This window comes from Manis pentadactyla, chromosome 8, assembly GCF_030020395.1.
Source record: "Manis pentadactyla isolate mManPen7 chromosome 8, mManPen7.hap1, whole genome shotgun sequence".
Taxonomy (NCBI): Eukaryota; Metazoa; Chordata; class Mammalia; order Pholidota; family Manidae; genus Manis; species Manis pentadactyla.
Window position 1 is genome coordinate 90,704,211 of NC_080026.1, and position 19,592 is coordinate 90,723,802.

At 36.1% G+C, this 19,592-nt stretch overlaps 1 protein-coding gene and 1 pseudogene across 1 annotated transcript in view; one reads left to right on the forward strand and one right to left on the reverse strand.

Annotated features, from left to right (window-relative positions):
• Positions 1-19,592, forward strand: part of KIFBP (kinesin family binding protein) — a 63,500-nt gene that overhangs the window by 30,442 nt on the left and 13,466 nt on the right. The window contains exons 3-6 of the mRNA XM_036923992.2: positions 4,653-4,732; positions 5,061-5,244; positions 7,879-7,963; positions 18,667-18,782. Coding sequence (XP_036779887.1) covers positions 4,653-4,732; positions 5,061-5,244; positions 7,879-7,963; positions 18,667-18,782 — 465 coding nt within the window. The remainder of the gene's footprint in view (positions 1-4,652; positions 4,733-5,060; positions 5,245-7,878; positions 7,964-18,666; positions 18,783-19,592) is intronic.
• Positions 9,805-13,681, reverse strand: LOC130684588 (tigger transposable element-derived protein 1-like; annotated as a pseudogene).

The following is a 19,592-nucleotide window of genomic DNA, read 5'->3' on the forward strand; positions in this document are numbered from 1 at the left end:
GTTAAGGGGGTAGGCGGGCTAATGTGCAGCTCTGCCCAGATACTACATGCATCACCTGGCTTAGACTCCCACAGGGAAGAAGGGGCTCTTGAGACTGACTCCTGCAGGTACCTCGCTGGTTGGGCTGAAACATAGCCAAGAAAGCTGGGAGGGTCTCCCTCTACCTACCAGGCAGCAAAGTCTGACACTATTGCCAGTCCAAGTGAGTTGTCTGCTGGCTGCTGGTGCAGGGAGGAGCCTCAGGGCTGTGCTGCCAGCAAGGGGGATGGAGTGTCTGGGGCTCCTGAGAGTTCCTGACCTATTGGGCTGAGGATGGGCTGGGTAGGTATCCTCCACCTGCCCTTTTTTTCTGAGAAGAGACCTCTTTCCAACACTTGCCCCTCTGGCACCCCTCCCACTGCTGGGAAGTCTTTCAAACTTCCCTCTTTGCTCCTGTCTCAGTGGGACTAGTGGAGCATGCCTGTTCTCCACAAGTGGCTGGCATCTCAGCCTCCTTGAGTGTTCCACCAGTCTTCGTTGTCCAGCCCTGCTAATCAGCAGAACACCATGTAATGTGGGCTCATGCTCTTGGAGCAGATCTCCAGGGCCAAGTGTTCAGTGATCCTGGGCTCTTACCTCCTACCTACTCTGTTTCTTTTTCTCTCCACCTGTGGGCTGAGGTGGGGGGAGGGCTTGGGTACCACTTGATCTCGGCTTTGCTTTACCATTTTCTGTGAGGTCTTCTCTTCTTCCCCAGATATAGGTAGTCTGTTCTGTAGTCTTCAAGTCATTTTCAGGTTTAGTTGTATTTGCCATATTTTTGTTTTATGTGTTCTTGGTAGGAGGTTTCTTCCTTGCTTTCCTACTCCACCATCTTTTTCTCTACCCCCCAACATTGTATAAGTTTAAGGTATACAAGATGATATACCTGGATATATTGCAAATGATTACTGCAGTAGGATTAGTTAACATCTCCATTGCCTCACATTACTTTTATTATATGTGTATGTGATGAGAACATTTAAGGTTTGCTCTCTTAGCAATTTCCAAGTATATAATACAGTATTGTTAACTAGTGTCTCCATGCTGTACATTTGATCTACAGAGCTTATTCATCTTAAAACTGGAAGTTTGTACCCTTTGACCAATATCTCCCCTTTCCTCCTGTCCAGAAACCACTGTTTCTACTCTGGTTCTGTGAATTCACTTTTTTTTTTTTTTAATTCCACATCTAAGTGATATCACCCAGTATTTGGAGAATGGCCATTTAAAATCATTTGACACACATTATAAATTGCTCTCAAAAAAGACTACCAATGTACTCTTATTCCACTACTGTATAAGGGTTCTCAGCTCCTTCACAACTTTTCCTTATGTTGTTGTTGAAAAAAAATCTTTGCTAATATTATAGGTGAAATGGTCTTATTTTAACTTGAATTTCTTTGATTATTAAAGAGATTAATTTTTAAATGCTTATATTCCATTTGTATTTTCTCTTTTGAAAGTGTTCATGCCTTTTTACACTTATTTACTCAAGTTTGTGTTTTCTTGCTGATTTGTTTGCTCTTTTATGTTAAATCTCTTTTTTTAGTTGAGATATAAGTAACTATAGTTTAAGGTGTACATCATGATTCAATATATGTATGTATTATGAAATGATCATCATAGTTAAGTCTAGTTAATATCAATTCCATTACCACACATATTGACAGTTTTTTTTCTTGTGATGAAAACTTTTAAGATCTGCTCTCTTAGCAACTTTCAAATATATAGCACAGCATTAATTATAGTCACTATACTGGATATTACATCCCTAGGAGTTATAACTGAAAGTTTGTACTTTTGACTACCTTTATCCTGTTTGCCCACTCCCCAGCTTCCACCCCTGGCAACTATCAGTCTGTTCTCTGTATCTACGAATTCAGTTTTTTGTTTTGGTTTTTTTAGATTCCACATATAAATGATATTGTAGTATTTGTCTTTGTCTGACTTATTTCAGTTAATGAAATGCCTTCAAGGTCTGTCCATGTTGCAAATGGCAGGATCTCCGGTTTTTATGGTCAAATAATATTCCTTTGTGTATATATGTATGACACATTTTCTTTATCCATTCATTCATTGATGGACACTAGGCTATTGTAAATAACACTGCAGTGAAGACAGGAGTGCATGTATCTTTTCAATTTAGTGTTTTGTTTCCTTTGGATAAATATCCAGAAGTGGAATTGGATCATGTAGTAGTTCTTTTTTAATTTTTTGAGAGGCCTCCATACTGTTTTCTGTGATGGCTGCATTAATTTACATTCCCACCAACAATGCCTTGAGGGTTCCCTTTTCTCCATATCCTTGCCATCCCTTATTGTTTCTTGTCTTTTTGATAATAGCCATTCTAAAAGGTGTGAGATGATAACTCACTGTGATTTGGATTTGCATTTCCCTGATGATTCATGATGTTGAGCACCCTTTCATGTGTCTGTTGGCCGTCTGTATGTCTTCTTTGGATTAATGTTTATTCATATCTTCTGCCTATTTTTCATTTAAAGATGGGGAGCTATTAAGTTGTATGAGTTCTTCAATTCCTTGTCAGATAATATGCTTTGCCAATGCTTTCTCCCATTTTGTAAGTTGCCTTTTCATTTCATTGGTTGTCTCCTTTACTGTGCAGAAGCTTTTTAATTTGGTATATTCCCACTTTCTCATACTATATTTATTTAACAAACATTTATTGCACTTACAGTATTTGCAGGCACTGTTATTAGTGATATATAAACTTTAACTCATCTCATTTAATTCTCATGATAATTTGAGAGATAGATACTTTTATTATCCTTATTTTATAGATGAGGAAACAGAAGCACAAGATATTGAGTGACTCACCCCAGGCCACACCATTGTAAGTGGTGAAATGGGATTCTAACCTGTATAATCTGACTCCAGAACCCATACTTTCAACCACTGTACACTACTGCCTCCCTTAGTAGTTGGACTTAGTCTAAAACACAACTGTGAGGTACTCATTTAAGAACTGTGTAGTGTAGTGAGGACCTCCATATCTATACCAAAGTGATAATGGAAGATAAAATAAATGTGATACAAACAGATTGTATAGACTAACCATTCCTATTTGCTTTGTCAGTTTAACTCACTAGACATTTATTATTTTTACTATGTGCCAGGTACTATGCAAAATGCTAGGGAATCAAATATGATTAAAATATGATCCCTACACATAATAAGCATTCTCTGGAGTATAAAGATTAGAGCAAATCAACATGTTAATTATACTCACAAGAGATTTTTAGAATGTACAAATATGTTTAGAATCCATATTTATAGGTCCTTAACATTTTTCTCTGATGAATATATCCCCAGACTGGAGAATTTTAAAAGTTAATGACTTTTCTACCTTGGTGTTTTAACTCCTGAAGTACTGAGAGGAGCAGAGTACCACAAAGCCAGATTGAGCTATTAATCTCCTTATGATTTTAGGCTCACATTCTTACACACAAAATTGTTAATTTAAATGTGGAGATACCAAACACCTATAGCTGTTCATTAAAAACTAGTATCAGTATGGAAACAAAACATAGCACAACTCTTTGTACTTAATTACACCTCTATTTTAGTTAAGAGACTGATAATGATTGCTAGTGTTATATATAAAGTGTGATAGTCCTAACAGTGAAGTACATACATAAAATAATACACTGATTGATTCCCTCATCAAGACAGGGCTAAGCATACTAAACAGCTCTAAAAATCATTCAGGATGTCTCTGAAGAATTACTTACTTATTGTGCTTGCTTTAGGCCTTGCTTTCTGTCTAGTCATTTTTTCTTTCTATGAATTCTGGGAGCCCAAGTTGTGATATTTTTAGTGTTCTAGAATGTACAATCATGGTTTTTCTTTTTATGGAAACGTTACTACTTGGAGTTTAGTGAATTCAGTTTAAAGCAAAGGTGGGTTTGTAGATGGGGCTATCCTTATAGAAGCAGAATGAGGCAAAAGTAATTCTCTGCTCTTTCGGAAGACTTAAAGTGGGATTATAAGTGATTAACTCATGGAATCCTCAAAACCTTATGAAGTTAGGTATACTATTATCTTTATTTTATAGATGAGACAGAAGCCCAAGAGACTGGGTGACTTGCCCAAGGCAATAAACAATGGAATCACTGGTTTTAATGTTCCTGTATTGAAAGAGGTTAATCTATATACTTTTCTTGTTCTCTTGGGAAAAAAGTAATAAATATTAAACATTTTGATTTTATTTTCATGTGTGGTCAGTTCAGAACGGTGTTACTCTGAGGATGTGCACATTTTTTCATATTTATTATGCTTATGTAGGTTTTTAAAAGACCTTTTTTTAACCAGACAAAATTAATAAATAATCATATATATCTCTAAAGACAGATTGGTAGATTTTTTTTATTGTATTTGAAGTTCAGCTGCAACAGCAGTTAAAATCTTGTCAAGTGTGAGCTTTAGGCAATCTATTACTTCAACTCTTTCATATTTTATGGTGAAGGAAATTAATTCTTGGGTAACATGAAAGTGAACTAGTGAAAAAATGAAGTCTGTTGGGCTTTTAAAACTTGATTCTCTAATTCCTCCAGAGGAGGGCGCTTGGTGTTTACTGTTTAAAATTCTAGAGTAGTATTTTTCTTTAATTGTAGATTGGGAGTCCTCCTCTTGATCCTACTGAGCATTTTCTTCCTGAAGAAGAGAAACTTGCTGAACAAGAGAGATCAAAAAGGTGATTAAGTATAGAAACCAGCTCTCACAGGTATTTCCACACAGTGGAGATAAGACGATTGTTCAAACAAAGCACTATGTTTTCTCTTTCAAGGCACTCAATAAAGGTTATAGAATGTGGATTCTGACATGGATTAAAACCTCCATTTGCCACTGTCTAGATATGTGACCTTGTTCAAATCTGAAGCTCAGTTTCCTTATCTGTCAAATAGGTAAAATAGCCAAACCCAACTCAAAGCGTTGATGGGAGGATCAAGGTAAACATATATATAAGTAAGTTCCATATAAATTATAAACCATTATGCAAATACTGATTTTTTTCTTCATAGATTTGAGAAGGTTTATACTCATAACCTATATTACCTGGCTCAAGTCTACCAGCATATGGAAATGTTTGAGAAGGCTGCTCATTATTGCCACAGTACCCTAAAACGCCAGCTTGAACACAACGCCTACCATCCTATAGAGTGGGCTATTAATGCTGCTACCTTGTCACAGTTTTACATCAATAAGGTAAGCTGCTCAAAGTTATCTAACAAAGTTCCTGATAGCATAAAAATAGAACCAGTAGTACCTTGAAAATGTTGTCTTTTAAATACAGGCAGCTTGTATTTTAATTGTCTAACTAGACAGAAAAATGCAGCCCAATTTGCCAGTATACTAAAATTTTGTAGTTTTTTGCATTAATTCTTTAAAATTTTAAAATACAGAGTTTTATCATTGTCTTACATGTTGCTAGCCCCAAAAATTACATGTTACCTAGAACCAATTCTTTTATGATACATGCATGCTGTCTCCACTCATTTTAGTGAGATGTTACCTTAAATTACAGATTTTATCTTGTAGATATAACTTTATCTTTATACAGTGGTAATCTGGTAACTATGAGAATTTGTCTGAGGAAGTTGACTGTTAAATGTGGGCTTTGATAAAAGCATGTGATGCATTTCAGTTATGCTTTAGAATTAACTCCTATAATAATTTTTCTATGTTGGAAATATATCTGCTCAGTTCCAGAGTTCCTGGTCTTTATGGTAATACTTCTCTTAGAGTAAGTATTACATGGGGACAAATTGGAGCTTCTCAGTTGTTTATCAGAATTATTCAGAATCATATTAGTGTACTCTTATCAATATATTCCTTTAGTCCCTAAGAGTTTCTAATGCTAGAACATTTTTAAGCCATCTTTCCCAGCCAGATTTTTAATTAATCATCAATGAGATATCTCAGCAATAGAAATTACTTTTATTTGTATATCTAATTCATACGCATTTCTGAAATTTTGGTAATTTTTTGCGTATCAGAGTTTCTTCTGATCTCTGGTTACCTGCTGCCATGTCCTTACTGGGCCTTTATCCTTTCTAAGCCTTTTGTTAGTGCTGGTTCTGTAAATGCACCCTATGTTTAAAGTATTGTCCCACAGAATTTCATTCAGAAAAGCTATTAGCAGGAGAGAAAGGGCTGTTGTGACTGCAGCATCGCTTCTAGGACTTTGGTCTAAGATCAAGCGTGTAAGTAATGCTACTGCATATATCAAAGCATTCAGTTAACTCTCTCATGAATCCATTTCATTGTGGCCATCACCCAAAAGTGTCATTTGGCAGTTCTGCTTGTGGCACCTTTTTAATAGCTTCTGGAGGCCCTTTGTTTGTTTTGTTTAGCAACTTTAAAATTACATATTCACTGTGATTTTAATTAGCCCTAAAAACTCCATGGGTATTAACATGTAAGACACCATGGATATTAATAGTACCAAGAGATCTAGATATTAAAGTGTAATTAAAAATTTTAAGTTGTTAAGCATTTCTTATGTGGAGCATGCAGTAGTTTTCATGAGTACCTCCCCAAACCTGTGCTTTTATTTTTTTTACCTAAGTGTTTTATAAGTTTTGTTATAACTAAGTTAAATTGCAAAAGGAGATTTGAACCATGTTTTTTAAAAAGTGCAGTTATCATTTATATCACCCTCGTCTTCATTTGGTTCCAGTTTTTGAAGTTTTTCTCCTTAGTGAGTCCCTACCTGGCAGGTGCTAAAGTCCCACATTTACCAGGCACCTAGGGGGCACAAGGCACTCACTGTTCTCGCGGTGTTTGCTTGCAGGGAAGCAATCTGGACAAAGCTAAAGTGATAATGTGTAAGGGACTGTAGAGAGACAAGTACAGCTTCTTTATGTAAACTGTAACTTTCTTTTGGTTTTCGAGGTTTAACACCAACATTTTGACCTTTATATGTTTCTGGGCAAATACTACACATGGTACCCGGCTATTCTCAAGATGGCTTCTGGGTTTGCCATGATGGATAATGCTGAGATGCCAAAATGATAATGCCATAATTTGATGCTGAGATTTTAAAGTCATAGCCAATCATTAAAAATCTTAGCATAATCAGGTATTACTAATGTGAAATAGACATTATATTAATGAGGGTGGCTTCCAACTAAAAGTTGGACTTTAACTTTGTACTTCTGCTGGGTGGTCCTGTGGTTTACATGCCAAATGCCAAATGTTTATATTAACAAAGAGATCTTCTCCAGATGTTTGAGAAGTTTATCATACCCAGATTTGAGTTATGAGGTCTTCAAGTATATTGGTAAAGCAGTTGCATTAAGCTCATCTGTGGAAATCTTGGTAGGAAGCTCATTATATGTAAATTCCAAAGATTCTAGAAAACAGGAATTTTTATTAGAAATGATCCATTTTGCCTTTGAATGATAGGGTGTAATAGGGATCTCTAAACCTAAAAAAATTATATCTTCTTCTCTGACAGGATGTAAGTGGTCAGAGTTTACTGTGCATGGAACTTTAGCTATTTAAACTGAACCTAAGACTATCCGAGGCATTTTGAGTCTAGGATGATAGCTCTCTTCAAGTACTGAGTATGCAAGAATAGCTAACTTTGAATCAACAGTTATCTTTTAACCAGTTTGGATTATTAAGAGTTTGGGGGCATTATTATTTTGATTTTTGAGGTAGCCATTTAATCAGGTAATACTATATGTCATGTACCTTCTTTATTTTAACTATACAGGGTCTCCTTAGTTGTGGTTTTTACTTAATCTTTTCCCATTTTAAAAGACTTAATGCAAGTATCAGTTGCAAATAAGGCTGTGTGATAATTACATTTACTCTTGTTTATTTCTTCAATAGCTATGCTTTATGGAGGCCAGGCACTGTTTATCAGCTGCTAATGTCATTTTTGGTCAAACTGGAAAAATCCCAACCACAGAAGACAGTAAGTTTATGTGTGCATGTTTCATTAAATACTTTTTTAAAAACTTTATTTTGAAGTTGTTTTAAGCTTTAGAAAATTCAAGAAAAGGTAACCACATGCCCTTCTAAATTTACCAGTTTTTAATATTTGCTTCATTTGAAATCACATTTTATTTTTCTTTCTGGACCACTTGAGAGAAGATTGCATATATTAGATTCTTTTACTCATTAATACTTCCGTGTGTATTTCCTAAGAATATTTTCTTACATAATCAGAATAGGAAATATAACATTGATATAATTCTTTTATCTGTAATGCATATTTGTTTCATTAATTATTCCCATAATGTCCTTTATAACAATTTTTTCTAGTACTAGAGTATCCAATTCAAGGCTGCATATTGCATAGATCTGTCACTTTAATCTGCTTTAATCTGGGATAGTTCCTCAGCCTTTCTCTCTCACATTACATAGACTTTTTGGAAAAATACAGGCCAGTTATTTCATAGAATTTCCATCAGTTGGTGTTTGATATTTCCTTATACTAAAATTCAGATTATACATTTTTGGGGGGATACTGTGTCCAAATACATAGTTTTTACATTAGAATAGTATAAAAGTACTATTAAAAAATACTATACTTTCAAAAATCAATTAATATGTGTACTTGATCAAGACCACAATGAGATACCACCTCATACCTGTTAGAGTGGCTATTATTAAAAGACAAGAAAAAACAAGCATTGGTGAGGATATGGAGAAAAGGGGACCCTCCTACCCTGTGGGAATGTAAATTAGTACATCCACTATGGAAACCAGAATGGAGGTTCCTCAGAAAACTAAAAATAGAAAAATCCATGTGATCCAGCAATTCTACTTCTAGATATTTATTCAAAGCAAATGAAAACACTAACTTGTTATTCCAAAGAGTAGAAGAGAAGGAAATACTTCCAAACTCATTCTGTTATGTCAGCATCACTCTAATACCAAAACTAGAAAAAGACACCACAAAAAAAAAAGAAAAAGTACAGACCAATATCCCTGATGAACACAGATGCAAAAATCCTGAACTAAGTATTAGCAAACCAAATTCAAAAATACATAAAAAAGATCCTCCATCATGACCAAGTGGGATTTATTCCAGGGATGCAAGGATAGTACAATATTTGCAAATCCATCAGTATCATACACCACAAACAAAAAGATGGATAAAAAGCACATGAGCATCTCAATAGATGCTGAAAAAGCATTTGACAAAATTCAACATCCATTCATGATAAAAACTCTCAACAAAATGGGTGTAGAGGGTAAGTACCTGAACATAATATAGGCCATATACGACGAACCTATAGCCAACGTCATACTTACTGGCAAAAAGCTGAAAGCTTTTCCTCTAAGATTGAACAAGACAAGGATGCCCACTCTCACCACTTTTGTTCAACATAGTACTAGAGGTCCTAGCCACAGCAATCAGACAACACAAAGAGATAAAAGTCATCCAAGTTGGTAAGGAAGAAGCTAAACTTGTCACTATTTGCAGATGAAATGATATTATACATAGAAAACCCTAAAGAATCCACCAAAAAACTATTAGAACTAATACTGAATTCAGTGAAGTTGCAGGATACAAAATTAATACACAGAAGTCTATTCCTATATACTAACAATGAACTAGCAGAAAGAGAAATCAGGAAAACAACTCCATTTACAATTGCATCAAAAAGAATAAGATACCTAGGAGTAAACCTAACCAAGGAGGTGAAAGACCTATACTCTGAAAACTACAAGACACTCATGAGAGAATTTAAAAACACCATAAATGGAAATACATCCCGTGCTCATGGTTAGGAAGAATTATTGTCAAAGTGGCTATTCTGCCAAAGCGGTTTACAGATTCAGTGCAATCCCTGACAAAATACCAGCAGCATTCCTCAATGAACTAGAGCAAATAGTTCTAAAATTCATATGGAACCACAAAAGACTCCAAATAGCCAAAGCAATCCTGAGAAGAAAGAGCAAAGCTGGGGGATTATGCTCCCTGATTTCAAGCTCTACTCCAAAGCTGCAGTAATGAAGACAATTTGGTATGGGCACAAGATCAGTGGAACATAATAGAGAGCCTAGATATTAACCCGTGCATATATGGTCAATTAATATATGATAAAGGAGCCATGAATATACAGTAGGAAAAAGCCTCTTCAACAACTGGTGTTGGGAAAACTGGACAGCTACATGTAAGAGAATGAAACGATTATTGTCTGACTCCATACAAAATAAGTAACTCAAAATGGATCAGAGACCTGAATGTAAGTCATGAAACTATAAACACTTAGAAGAAACATAGGCAAAAATCTCCTGAATATAAGCATGAGCAATTTTTTCCTGGACACATCTCCTTAGACAAGGGAAACAAAACCAAAAATGAACAAGTGGGACTACATCAAACTAAAAAGCTTCTGTACAGCAGAGAATACCATCAGCAGAACAAAAAGGCATCCCACAGTATGGGAGAATATATTTGTAAACAACTCATCTGATAAGGGGTTAAACATCCAAAATATATAAGGAACTCATACACTTCAACACCCAAAAACAAATAACCTGATTAAAAATTGGGTGGAGGACCTGAACAGACACTTCTCCAAAGAAGAAATACGAATGGCTGACAGGCACATGAAAAGATGCTCCACATCGCTAATGATCAGGAAATGGAAATTAAAACCACAATGAGATGTCACCTCACACTGGTTAGAATGGCCAACATCCAAAAGACAAGAAACAAATTCTGGCAAGGATGTAGAAAAAGGGCAACCCTCCTACACTCTTAGCGAGAATATAAATTAGTTCAACCATTGTGGAAAGCAGTATGGAGGTTCCTCAGAAAACTAAAAATGGAAATGTCATTTGACCCAGTAATTCCACTCCTAGGAATTTACTTGAAGAAAACAAAATCCCTGATTTGAAAAGATACATGTACCCAGTGTTTATTGCCACACTATTTGCAATAGCCAAGATGTATATGGGACTATCAAAGATTCAGGAAATCTGTAGGTTCCTTTTTTTCTTTAACACATAATTGAAGGTTTGTGGCAACCATGTGAGGATCAAGTCTGTTGGCTCCATTTTTCCCCAGTAGCCCTTGCCCGCTTTGTGTCTGTGTCTCATTTTGGTAATTCTCACAAACTTTTTCATTATTTCGTTTGTTATGGTGATCTGTGATCAGTGATTATGAATTGCTGAAAAGTGAGGGTTAGCATTTTTTTAAGCAATAAAATCATTAAGGTATGTACATTGTTTTTTAGACAAAATGCTATTGCACATTTAGTAGACTACAGAATAGTGTAAACATAACTGATATGCGCTGGGAAACCAGAAAATCCCTTGGACTTGCTTTATTGCAGTGGTCTGGAACTGAACCAGCAATATCTCTGAGATATGCCTGTAACAAGTAAATTGTAACAAGTAGGAGAATTCACCATGTCGAATCTATAGATAATGAGGATTGACTATACTTTGGAACCTGCACTTGATAGGAAATTCTTATTCTTTCCTTTTCAGAAATGGTGTATGGATCTGGGTACTTGATTTGCTAAAGTTCAGAGCAAAAGTAACTGGATTGACATCTTACTAAAGTGTGCTCAGGTGCTCTGTGTAGGCATCTTACCAATTCTGTATTAATGGAAAGTACCAATCTTTTTAAAAAAATTGAGATGTAATTGACTTATGACATAGATCAAAACAAATACATCTGAAACTATTGCATATATTACAAAATGATCACAATAAGTTCAGTTAATTTCCGTCAACACACATCGTTATGAAGCTTTTTCTTGTGATGGGGATTTAAGATCCCTTTCTTAGCAACTTGCAAATAGGCAGTACTGTACAGGCACACCTTGGAGATACTGCTGGTTTGGTTCCAGACTATCGCAATAAAGTGAATACCACAATAAGCAAGTCAAATGAATTTTCTGATTTACCAGTACATATAAAAAAACTATGTTTACAGTATAGTGTAGTCTGCTTGGTGTGTAATAGCATTATGTCTGAAAAACAGTACACACTTAAATACTTCATTGCTAAAAAATGTCAGCCATCATCTGAGCTTTCAGCAGGTGGTGACCTGATTTGCTGGGGGAGGAAGAGTTTACCTTGATGTTGATGGCTGCTGACTGATGACGGTGGTAACTGAAGATTGTTCTAAGAAATTATTCCAAAAAGAAAAAAAAAAGAAATTATTACAGCCACCCCAGTGAAGTCTGTCTCATCAATTGACTCTTACTTTCAGGACTGATTTCTCTATAGCATGTGATACTGTTTGACAGCATTTTTCCACAATAGAACTTTGAAAATTGAAGTCTGTCTCTATAGCATGTTACTACGCTGATGGACAGTGAGTGCAATGGGGTGGGGGAGGGACTTGATAATAAGAGTGAATGTTGAAACCATAATGTTGCTCGTGTGAAACCTTCATATGATTGTATTATCAGTGATACTTTAATTTAAAAAATTGAAGTCTGTCCTCTCAAACTCTGCAGCTGCTTTATCAACTAAGTTTATATAATATTCTAAACCCTGTCATTTCAGCAATCTTCATAGCTTCTTCAGCAGTAGATTCCACCTCAAGAACCACTTAAGCATTGCTCATCCATAAAAGCAGCTCCTTATCCAGTCAAGTTTTACCCTGAGATTGAACCAATTCAGACATACCTTCAGGCTCCACTTCTAATTTTAGTTGTCTTGATATTTCTGCCTCATCTGCAATTACTTCCCTACTGAAGTCTTACACTCCTCAAAGTCATTCTTGAGGATTGGAATAAGCTTCTTCCAAACTCTTGTTGATGTTGATATTTTGACCTCTTTCCAGGAATCACAAATGTTGTTATTAATGGCATGTAGAATGGTGAGTCATTTCCAGAAGGTTTTCAATTTACTTTGCCCAGGTCCATGAGGAATCACTATCTCTGTAAGCTATAGCCCTATCTTTGGGAGCTATAGCCGTACAAAATATATTTCTTAAATAATAACACTTGGAAGTTGAAATGACTCCTTGATCCATGAGCTGTAAGGTGGATATTGTGTTAGCAGGCATGAAAACAACATTAATGTCATTGTACATCTCCATCAGAGCTCTTGGGTGACCAGGTACATTGTAATAGTCAGTAAACCATGTTATAACAGCTGTGCTGTCTTCCAGTCTTAGTTGTTTCACTTATAGAGCACCAAGTAGATTCAGCATAATTCTTAGGGGCCCTAGGATTTTCCAAAGGGTGAATAAGCATTGGTTTCAGTTTAAAGTCACCAGCTACATTAGCCCCTGACAAAAGCATCAGCTTGTTCTTTGAAGCCAGACACTGACTTCTCCTCTTAAGCTGTGAAAGTCCTAGATGGCATCTTCTTCCAATAGAAGGCTGTTTCATCTACATTGAAAATCTGTTGTTTAGTGCAGCCACCTTCACTAGTGATCTTAGCTAGATCTTCTGGATAACTTGCCTCAGCTTCTACACCAGCACTGGCTGCTTCACCTTGCACTTCGATGTTCTGGAGATGGCTTCTTTTCTTAAACCTCATGCACCAACCTCTGCTAGCTGCAAACTTTTTCTGCAGCTTCCTCACCTCTCTCAGCCTTCATAGAATTATAGAGAGTTAGGGCCTTGCTCTGGATTAGGCTCTGATTTCAGGGGATATTGTGGCTGATTTGATCTTCTATCCAGACCACTCAAACTTTCTCCATATCAGCAATAAGGCCATTTCATTTTTTTTTTTTTTAGATAATTATTTTTTATTGAAGGGTAGTTGACGCACAGTATTACATTACATTAGTTTCAAGTGTACAACACAGTGATAAAACATTTATATACATAATTCTAGGTTCCAGCTATCACCCTACCAAGCTGTTACAATATATTGACTATATTCCTTATGCTATACATTACATCCCGGTTACTTATTTATTTTACCATTGGAAGTCTGTCCTTTTTTTTTTTTTTTTTTTTGTGAGGGCATCTCTCATATTTACTGATCAAATGGTTGTTAACGACAATAAAATCCTGTATAGGGGAGTCAATGCTCAATGCACAATCATTAATCCACCCCAAGCCTAATTTTCGTCAGTCTCCAATCTTCTGAGGCATAACAAACAAGTTCTTACATGGAGAACAAATTCTTACATAATGAATAAGTTACATAGTGAACAGTACAAGGGCAGTCATCACAGAAACTTTCGGTTTTGCTCATGCATTATGAACTCTAAACAGTCAGTTCAAATATGAATACTCATTTGGTTTTTATACTTGATTTATATGTGGATACCACATTTCTCTCTTTATTATTATTATTTTTAATAAAATGCTGAAGTGGTAGGTAGATACAAGATAAAGGTAGAAAACATAGTTTAGTGTTGTAAGAGAGCAAATGTAGATGATCAGGTGTGTGCCTGTAGACTATGTGTTAATCCAAGCTAGACAAGGGCCATAAAACATCCACGTATACAGAAGATTTCTCTCAGAACGGGGGGGTGAGGTTCTAAGCCTCACCTCTGTTGATCCCCAATTTCTCACCTGATGACCCCCCTGCGACTGTGCCTGTCTTAGGTTGTTCCTCCCTTGAGGAATTTTACCCGTCTCTGGCTAACCAGTCATCTTCCGGGGCCATACAGGGAAATGTATAAAGTTGGTAAGTGAGAGAGAAGCCTTATTGTTTGAAATGGTTAGCTTTTTACTTCTTTGCACATTTATGCCCTGTAGCTTCTATGCCCAGCATTTGTCTTGAGGTATCTTTACCACTTGGAAGAATTATGATACTCGGTAAATTTGATATGAGGCACGAATTCTATTTAAGGGTTGTAATTAGGAAGGAATAAGGCCATTTCATTTTATCATTTGTGTGTTCACTGGAGTAGCACTTTTAATTTCCTCTAAGAAGTTTTCCTTTGCATTCACAGCATGGCTAACTGGCACTAGAGGCCTAGCTTTTGGCCTGTCTCAGCTTTGGACCTGCCTTCCTCATTAAGCTGAATCATGTGTAGCTTTTGATTTAAAGTGAGAGACGCACAACTCTTCCTTTCATGTGAACATTTAGAAGCCATTGTAGTGTTGTTATTTGGCCTAATTTCAATGTTGTTGTGTCTCAGGGAATAGAGAGGCCCAAGGAGAGAGATGGGAAAGTGGCTGATCAGTGCAGCAGTGAGAATACAACAACATTTATCAGTTAAGTTTGCTGTCTTATATGGTGCCCCAAAACAATTACAATAGTAACAAAGATCATGGATCATTGTTCACCATAACAAGTGTAATAATGAAAAAGTTTGAACTATTAGCTTATCAAATGTGACAAGAGACACAAAGTGAGAAAATGCTGTTGGACTTGCACAGAGTTGCCACAAACTTTCAGTTGTAAAAAATGAAATATCTGCAAAGTACAATAAGACAGGCTATGCCTGTAACCCCACAGTAGTACTAGAGGTGCTTCTGTGGTCATTTGCAGGCGTGCAGAACAGTAAGTTAGAGGTACACACACCCAGATGAGGTTAAACAAGGTGATGCCACTCCACTTTGTTTCCACTCTCATATTGAAGTGTCCTTTTTGTGGTCTATTTAGTGCCACACTTTCCACATTTTCATGCTTTTTGATGGTGATTTTGTTTTTTAAAATGGTCCCCATGTGTAGTGCTGAAGTGCTGTCTAGGATTCTTAAGCACATGTAGCTTGGGATGTGCCTTATGGAAAAAACACAGTGTTGGGTAAGCTTCATTCAGGCACAGGTTAATGTGCTGTTGGCCATGAGTTTAATGTTAATGAGTCCAACCCAATAATGCATATTAACTAAGGTGTCTTTAGGTAGGAGGACACATAAAATAAGGTGTCAATATTGATCAGTTGACTAAAGTGTTGTGACCAGAAGTTCATAGGAACCTAACCCTGTATTTCCCTAGGAGCCATGTCTCTTTATACACTAATTCAATGTTCCTGCAACTTGATAGAACCTAATGACCATGAATAATGAGAATCAACTGTCCTCTGTTTCCTTGTAAGATAATCCAGTTAGAAAGCTTTACTGGTTGGGCTGGAATCCACTTTTTCTACTGAAACAAACATTTGTCTGAAGATGAAGATCCAACCTACCAGTGATTTACCTCAGCTCCATGTTTCCAGGTTGCCTGGGAGGCCTGTGACTTGATTCTCTCCCCCTATTGCTGGGCAGCAACCCAACTGTTGGATTTGGCTTCCGTGTCATTGGTCGCACACAGGTGTTGATGGAAAAGGAAGACTACAGGGGGTAGTACATGGATTAATAGCAATACTGCAGTAACTCTAACATGATGACTGAAAATGTTACTTAATGTTTACAAAGGATTTTTTAAAAATACTGGTGAAAACCAAAATAATTTAAAGAGTGAAAATTTTTTAAATGAATTTTCCTTGCAAAGGGGAATTTCTTCCATAGATGTAACATTAACATTTCAATAAAACTGGATGTGGGACTTACATTGTAAAATGAAATAATTGGCCCTTCTGTTAAGCCACCTCCATGATTCAGAACATTATTTTAGGAGATACTTTCTACTCAGGAGATACTGTCCTCTTTCATGGGAAATCCATTTCCATTTGGATTCCATTAAACTGGAGTTTTTGACATATTGGTTAGCAGCTGTGCTAACCTTTACAATGTTCAGCACTATTCATTAACAAAGACTGCAGCATAGGCAAGGTAATAAAAGCAAATGTTTAAACACAGGAAACTGCTTTCGACCACCTCATAAGGATCCATGTATAGCTGTAAATTATAGAATTTCTATCTTAAAGTAGATATTCTAAAAACTTTAATCAACAATCTTTTTGTTAATCCAATTTGATTATTAGTGGTGTTGAACACCCACATGTATCAGATCTTGTCCTAAGTTCTTTGAGGACATCATTAAATTCTCAGAGCAATGTTATCAGACAGTCATGTGTTACCATCTACACTTTACAGATGGAGAAACTGAAACACAGAGAGGTTCAGTAATTTGCCTACTGGTGAACAGGGAGGAGCAGAGCTGACATTGAAACCCAGGCAGGATGGTTCTCAGCCTGTAACTCCACAGTTTGAGCTGAGCAACCTGATCCCTTCCCACCCAACCCTTCCACCACCACTAGCTCAAGATGAGAAAAGCTGCTCTCTGGAGGTGGGTGGGGGACTCTGCAACTTTGGGAAGGCTTAGAAATAAGAGTAAAAGTCAAATCCGTAGTAGTTGGGAATAAGTCTGTGAACATCATGGTAATGGAAATTGGTTTCTAATAAGATGCTTGAAATATCAAAGGCATGCATTTTTAATAGAAGTGAAGATTGTTTCTTGAAAAGTGAAAAATACTTTACATGAATAATGGTAATGTAAAAAAAAAAGGAAAAATGTCATTTACAACAATGTAGATGAATCTTGAAGGCATTATGCTCAGTGAGGTAAGTCAGAGAAAGACAACAATCTTACTTTTATGTGAAATCTAAAAAACAGCAACAAATCCCAAAGAAACGAAACTCACTGACACAGAGAACAGGTCAATAGTTGCCAGAGGCAGGTGGTGGGTGCAATGGGTGCAGGGAGCAAAAAGGCACAAACACCGGTTATAAAATATTAAGTAAGTCATGGGGATAGAATTACAGCATGGTGACGATAGTTAATAATACTGTATTTTATATTTGAAATTAGCTGACATCTTAAATTATCACAAGAAGAAAATATTGTAACTATATGGTGATGTGTTAACTAGACTTTTATACAGTGTAAAATGATCACAATAAGTATTGAATCGTTGTATATTTTAAGCTAATGTTATACATCAGTTACACCTCAACAAAAAGTGTGTTTGAGTTATTTAAAGGTTTTGTAATAGGGTCACAGTTTTATTGTTGTGGATCAGAAGAATACACAGGCTGTAAATACAGAGGCTATTAGAAGAATGTACATTATCAAACAGTCAGTTTTTCCCTTAGTTTATTATGTTGAATTGATTGTAGTATAGTTGAAGTCTAAAAGGCACTTGTCCAAATTAAAAATTAATAACTAAATCACCAGTGAGATTGCTGGGTTTAAAGCTATTTTGAAGAGTAAAAACAATGTCTAGTGTTTTTACAATGCTTTCATTGAACAGCCTCTATATTGTTGGTTAGAGTATTAGTTGAAAATACTTTGGCAGCATGTATCAAGAACATTTAAAATGGTAAACTCTGACCCAGTAAATTCCACTTCTAAGAATCTGTCCTAAGGAAATAATCCAAAATCCAGATAGATTTATGCACAGAGATCTTCCTGTTTAGAATTGTTTGTAATAGAATAATTAGAAGGAATAAATGCCCAGAATTAGAAGAATCATTAGACAAAATGTAGAACATTCAATTATATATAATGCTAAACTTCAAAATGATGGTAAAGAGTTGATAATGATATAGGTGAAGTGTTAGTGGTATAATATGTAAAGAAAAAGTACATTCAAAATTGAATATACATTGTGACCTTAGTTTTTACCTACAGATAATACATAAGAAAAAAACAAAGATATAAGCAAAAATAGTAGCAGTGGAGTGCCTCTGGGTGGTAGGAAATTTTGGTTTTTTTTCTTCCCCCACTGGTTCAGTAAGGATGTTACTTTTATAGTCAGGAAAAAATGATATAAAAAAGAATATAGTATGCAATGAAAATTTTAATTGTGACCATTAATTTAAACAAATCACATTATGTAATTTTAGCTACTGAAACAGAAGGAGATGTGCCAGAGCTTTATCATCAAAGAAAAGGGGAAATTGCAAGATGCTGGATCAAATACTGTTTGACTCTCCTGCAGAATGCTGAACTTTCCATGCAGGTAATGTGGTTAAAAATTGCCTTTTCTTTCTTAAATGAGTAGGATGTAAGCAAAAGCTTAAAATGGGGATTATGCTCATTGGACTCCCTGCATGTTTATTATGCAAGGCATGCAGAATGTTCTCATATCAATTTCTTGGTCTCTCCATCTCTACCTTTTAAAATCTTACTCATCATTCAAGGCCTATCTCAAATACCCCTTCTGCCTTGAATTCTTTCCTTTGGATAGAATGTCAGTTTCTTGAGAGATGGGGTTTGCATCGTATGCATGTCATTATCTCCAGTTTCTGTGAGTTCTCAGTAAATGTTGAATGCATAATTCTTCATCCCCTACAGATATCATCTCCCTCCTTTAAACTCCAGAGGACCTTTATGGCCTCTTCCTAAGTCACTTAAATTTTGCTTTGCATTATCCCTATTCGTAATCTTATTCCTCATTTTAGACTATAAGCAACCTGAGGGCAGGAAACAATCCTTATTTATCTTTACATACTTTATACAATATATGGATATACTTACATGTTAATTTTTATAAAAATATGTATCAGAGATCTTGGGAGATTCAAGATGGCAGCGTGAGAGGTGAGACAGAGAACTCCTCCCAAAACCACAGATAGTGTGAAAATATAGTTAATACAACAAACCCTAAAACAACAAGAAAAGAAGGCTGCACCAGACTGCATACAGACCTCATGAACAGAGCAGACCTCACAAAACAGGGTAATGTACCAAAGCCATGATCCAGTGGGACCCAGGCCCTTTCCCCACCCCAGCTCACCAGCAGGAGGAAGAGAAATGGAACAGGAAGCGG